This window comes from Manihot esculenta, chromosome 7 (assembly GCF_001659605.2).
Source record: "Manihot esculenta cultivar AM560-2 chromosome 7, M.esculenta_v8, whole genome shotgun sequence".
Taxonomy (NCBI): Eukaryota; Viridiplantae; Streptophyta; class Magnoliopsida; order Malpighiales; family Euphorbiaceae; genus Manihot; species Manihot esculenta.
In genome coordinates this window covers 6,097,631-6,103,630 of record NC_035167.2, presented here as the reverse complement: position 1 = coordinate 6,103,630, position 6,000 = coordinate 6,097,631, and the positions used below count along the sequence as shown (strand labels likewise).

Sequence of the window (6,000 nt, the reverse complement as noted above, 5' to 3'; positions counted from 1 at the left end):
CAGACATTTAATCTCAACACACAAAAGCTAACGTAAGAGCTCAAGAGCACAAACAGGAAACTGAAGCATCAATTTTCTTAAACACCATTCAAGCTTTGCTAAATATGAACAAGTCATTAGTAAGACATCATCAACATAAATTAAGATATAAAATCTTTAAGTGTCTGACATTCATAAGAGTAAGGAAGAGTCTGCTTTTGAAGCTTGAAACCTGAGACCAAGAATGTAGTAAACCACTGGAATTAAGTTCGTGGGGCTTGCTTGAGATCGTAGAGTAATTTGACTAACTTACGCACATGATTAGAACGATCACTATCAATATAACCCATCGACTGTTCCACAAGAAAACCATATAAGAATGCATTTGAAATGTCAATAGGTCGAATAGATATTTTGAAGTCGTAGCTAAAGAAAGTACTGATTTTATTGCTATCGCTTTAACAACTGAGCTAAAGGTCTTATTTTAGTGACTCTAGAGTGTTGAGAGTAATCTTTTGCGACGAAACGCACCTCATGGCGCTCAATTTCATTAGCAGGCCTCATTTTGATTCGAAAAACCCACTTACCTTTGGCCTTGGCACCAAAGACCAGGTCTAGTTTTCAAGCAAGGCAAGTGATTATGTTTGCATGCATGGCTGACCCATTGAGGAAACGGCTGAGCTTTTCTAAAAGTAGTTGGTTCAGTGGTCAAGTAGTCAATAGATTTTTTTGCTAAAATGGCTGGACGTGTGCCCGTGGTTGAAAGGCGTAAGTTCATGGAATAGAATGAGTTCGGGTTGATTCGAGTAAGATCATTACAAATATTTTTATTGATTTATTGTACCATGTCTGGAGAATTTTGAGATGAAGAAAAAAAAGCAAGTTGGTTTGGTGGGGGGATGAAATAGTAAATGAAAACTCAGATCGACTACGTCCAGAAACATTATACAAGAAAATAATAAAATTTCCAGATCTGCTTACGTTGGTGATGATTCATGAAACGGTGTAATCAACAAGTGAAGCTTTTCATCTCTAAATATTCTTAATGTTTATACCATAAGTATTAATATTCTAGAACCTCCAAAACTAGTAAACAAATAAATCCAGCAAACTGGCAACAAATAAGAAACTCCTTCTGATTCTTAATATAAATCTCAACATAGAAATCATATAAATCTCCACCCTCATATACCCATTTCTTTCTCATCATAGACTTGCACATATACTCACAGTTTCCTTCTTCTTCCATTGTTTTTCTCTATTTGCTTGTGTGAGCATGGCGAGAAAGAGCAAGGGTCGACAAAAGGTGGCGATGGTGAAGATGCCTAATGAAAGTAATCTGCAAGTGACCTTTTCGAAACGTCGGTCTGGACTTTTCAAGAAGGCCAGTGAGCTTTGCACGCTTTGTGGCGTTGAGGTTGCGATCATTGTGTTTTCTCCTGGCAAGAAGGTGTTTTCATTTGGGCATCCTGGTGTTGAGACTGTGGTTGAACGGTTCATCACTCGAAGCCCTCCCCAAATTTCACCCACCATGCAACTCATTGAGGCTCACAGGAATGCTAGTGTTCGTGAACTCAATTTGCAGCTCACTCAGGTATCATATTCCACGGATTTTATTTGAAAATTAAAAAAACATATTTCATTATAATTCTTTTCCTTGATTTGGAGATTTTAACTTAAATACATACCTTTCGAAACCTTCTAAATAAAATAGCAAGACAAACAACAAATCTTAGAAGTTATCGAATTAATAAATTTTTTATCGTAGTTTTTATCGAAACTCAAATTTGAAATCTTATAATTTTATAAACTATCGAAAAATTATACTCAATTTTAGTATTCTCGTTACGAATTATCGCCCTTTAAAATTTTAATTTTTAATTAAGAGTAACTCATATATAATTTATTTTTAATGTACGCTATATTTAATAGCCTCTTATTTTTTAAAAAGAATTAGAAAATTGATTTTTTTTTATTGATTCTGATTAAATAAAAAATAAAATGAGTTTAAATTTAATAAATTATAATTATATTTTTAGTAAAACTGATTCCAGTTAAATTATAATTTATTTAGTATAATTATATTAAATTTAATTTAATTAAATAAAAATTATGCTCTTATTAAGTATAAATATTTAGAAATAAATTGAATTAAATCCCTGTATTTTTACTTAATAACCAAATAAGTTTAATTTAAAATTTTAAATCAATTAAGTCATTAAATAAGTCTGTAATATTATTTTTTTAATAATAAAATATTATTTTTATAATTTAAAATATCAAAAATTTAATACTTTAATTAACATAAAAAATTTAAAAAATATATAGATATAATAAATAATTTTTAAAATTATAAAACTGACATGCATGATAATGTATAGTGATTCAACAAATGAAAGTTGAGCAAATTTGCCAAGAAAAGTTGATAACTTGGAAAATACTAACCAAGAGATGCATGCATCAGGTTTGCAACCAATTGGAAATGGAAAAGAAGAAAGCAGAAGAAATTAACCAAACCAGGAAGGCAAACAAGAGTCAGTGCTGGTGGGAGTCTCCTATAGAGGAACTCAACATGCCTCAACTACAGCAGTTGAAGTTGTCATTAGAACAGCTGAAGAAAATTGTGGCAACTCAAGCTGATAAGCTTCTCATACAAAATTCACAAGCTCATCTTCATTCACAGTTTTATGCTTCCACTTCTAGTGGAGCAGTTCTTCCTTTCGAATCCAAAAACGGTGTGTTTAATCCAGAAATTGTGCCTAGTCATGGACACAATCTTGGATATGGACGTGGGTTTTATTAAGCTATGTCTCTTTTAGCTTTACATGCTATATATATATATACACTTATACATTCAAAATACAAGTAAATAAATCGCTTTATTAAAAAATTAAATGGAATTCGCTTACTTATTTTTCAAATTTATAGTCGAATATTATAATTTATCTTTCAGTTTAATAATATATTTAAATATTTTAATTTTGAATTAAATTTTTTTAACGTTAAATTTTGTAAAATTTTAATTCAGCCTTCAATTTCAAAACGGCTTTTTTTATCTTGTGCTAATTATTTATTAATTTATTTTTTATAATATTATTTAAAAAATAAAAAAAATAAGAGGGTAATTTAATTTTTTTATTATTTTTTTAACAATAAAAATAAATAAAAAAATTATTTCGTTAACGGAGAGAAAATATAAAAATATTTTTAATAAATTTTTAAAAATATAAAAACCGACTCGATTTTAAATTTTTTAATTAAATTTAAGAGAATGTGCTAATATTGATAAACGACAGGTCGTTCAAAAACTAGATAAGAAGGGATTCCGTGCTCTCCTGTCAGCTTAAAACGACACGTTGTTTAACCAGTTATTTCTGCTCAATACGGGAAGGATTCTAGGATTGATGATTCGGCCAGAGGGAATTATTAGTTAATTAAAATTCAAATGTCATCGTATTGTAGAGGTCCATTCCTCGTCTTTCCCGAAGACCCTGTCCTGTTACGAAAAGGATTACAAATCCTTAACGGAATTGGAAATCAAGTTTCACTTCAATCTCTATGTATATAAATATTTGGGTACGATGAACTTTTAAGTAATTCTTCAGCAATGGCGATCAAAGGAAGTCCCTCTTCTGCTTCTGCTTCTGCTTCTACTGCCATGTTGGAATTTCTTGGGAATTCTTTCAATGATAAACGAGACTGGTCTCAGCTTCAACCTGAACTTCTGGAACTCATTCTTTCAAAGCTATCTTTCGTACAAATCATTCATTTCAAGGCAGTTTGTTCTTCTTGGCGTTCCATTGCAGAATCCTATGTCTCTTCTTCGTGTTATGCTCCGTTCCCTCAAACGCCATGGCTCCTGCTCCCTCCCAACCAAGAATGTGATACTGATACTCGTTGCTTCTTTAGTCTCGAGGACGAGAAGGTGTATCAGATCAAGAATATGGGAAACCAGTTTGGTAATGATGCTTGGTGTGTCGGGTCGTCTCATGGGTGGCTGTTACTTTTGGATGATAAAGCAAAGCCTTTCCTCCTTAATCCCTTTTCTCAAGTTCGAATTCAAATGCCTACGATCGAGAACTTCATCAACGAACTTTTCGGGTCCAAATTCATACGGGAGCTGCGGAAGTTTTTTCATACGAAAGCTGTCTTGTTGTCAGATCCATCCCGTGACAAAAACTATGGAGTTGTAGTAATTTTTGGTTATTATTCAAGGCTTGCTTTCTGGGCAAAAGGAGATTCAGCTTGGACTGTCCTTGATGGTGCATCTGAGGGTTACAGCGATATCATATGCTGTAACGATCTTCTTTATGCATTAACCTTGGATAATTCCATTGAAGTCTGGGATTTTCATACCTCTTTGCCAATAAAGAGAAGGGAAATCCCAAGAAAAATGGTGGAAGCCACAGAATTTTATTTCAAAGGTTCACATTCTAAGCAGAGTTACTTGGTGGAATCATCCGGCGAGCTTTTGCTGGTGATGAGGTATTTGGGAAATTCTGTTGATCAAGAAAGCCAACCTTTTTATGAGCCAGATCTTCTGAATGATGTAGACCCTCCGCCTTTGTTATGCCCGTATCAAACGCTGATGTTTCATGTTCACAAGCTGGATTCCAATGAACAGAAATGGGTGGAAGTAGACAATTTGAAGAATGAGGCACTGTTTCTTGGAGGCAACCATTCAATGTCGCTGTCAGCTCAAGAATTTTCAGGATTTGAAAAGAACTGTATTTACTTTACAGACGATTATTGGGAGCTGATGAATGAGGGTGACTTGTATGGAGGCCATGATCTTGGCAAGTTCAGCCTGGAAGATAAGACTGTGAAGCCATTTTATGATTGTGATTTGGCGAGGATTGATCCACCACCGTTTTGGATAGTTCCAAATCCATGGTGAGAAACACATATGTGATGTAGAAGAGCATGAAGAGCACGGTTTGTGACAAGATCTCAGACAAACCTGTAGGAGAAACTCCAAACAAGAGCATGAAGATGACGCATGATCAGTAAAATTTAGATAACTAGCAAAAAATAAAATAAAAAAATTTTATGTTTTTTGGATAAGTGTCATTTAAGTTGTTTTAACTGTTATGATTTTTATGAGTCTATTTGTTTATTTAAGCAAGACTCCAGTGTTTTGTTTAGCAGTTTTGGGAAATCTTCAAGCCAATGTGATGGCTGTGAATGCAGTTTGATTGAAAGGTGCTAGTGAATTCAATCCCCATAGAGAGATAAATCAAACAGAAGAGGGAGATTCTAGTTCGGCTGAATCTTCTCTTTTATAAAATAAAAAGAAAAAAGAAAAGAAAATTTTGGTTCCATCATGTTAATAAATTAATTTATAAAGGTTGCAACCGCTGATAGCTGATAAAATATATTAATAAATATAAAATTATTATAATCAATAATTAAATTAATAAAAGGTCAAATAAAAAATAAATTGATATAAATTATAAAACGTTAAATAAATAGATACAGATTAATCAAAAAGTTAGATAGATCGATAAATTATTAAAAAATTAAAATTATATTTAATCGATATAGGTAATTGTAAATTTACCTCAATACCCCTATAATTAATAAAAATTGATACTTCCTAATATTTATAGTATGAATTATTGTTGACGCTTAGTATTAATAAGGAATACCAACAAAAAAAAAAGTTATATTTATTATATTAATAAAAAATTATAAATAATTAATTATATTATATTAAACAGTTAATACCTAACTGAAGTTTTTTTTTTTTTTTTTTGGCCAGAGAGCTAAATTTATCAGTTCGCATTCTCCCTTTTGAAACTCATTGTTTTGAAAGTTTTCTCGTGGGTATAATTAGTTTGTAGAATGATGACGTGTCTAGTATTTTTTTTTTTTTTTTTTATAAAAATGAAGAAAAGAAAAGTAAAAATATCTCAGCGCACCATGTCTCTTATCCTGAGAGAGTGTGTGACAACTCAAAAGTATAGTTTCAAAATAAATTCCACATTTTCATTAATCCTAATTAGAATTTTTTTTTTCCTA

The 6,000-nt window shown here is 31.8% G+C and overlaps 2 protein-coding genes across 2 annotated transcripts; both read left to right on the top strand.

Moving 5' to 3' along the window:
* The first annotated feature begins 1,255 nt into the window (after positions 1-1,255).
* On the top strand, positions 1,256-2,782 carry LOC110618915 (agamous-like MADS-box protein AGL62). The gene is made up of 2 exons (XM_021762187.1): positions 1,256-1,573; positions 2,444-2,782. The coding sequence occupies exons 1-2, from the start codon at positions 1,256-1,258 to the stop codon at positions 2,780-2,782; spliced, it is 657 nt and encodes a 218-aa protein (XP_021617879.1).
* Positions 2,783-3,480: 698 nt separating this feature from the next.
* Positions 3,481-4,987, top strand: LOC110619854 (putative F-box protein At4g17565). Its single transcript, XM_021763423.2, has one exon. The coding sequence runs from the start codon at positions 3,587-3,589 to the stop codon at positions 4,874-4,876; it is 1,290 nt and encodes a 429-aa protein (XP_021619115.1). The 5' UTR covers positions 3,481-3,586; the 3' UTR covers positions 4,877-4,987.
* The last annotated feature ends 1,013 nt before the right edge of the window (positions 4,988-6,000 follow it).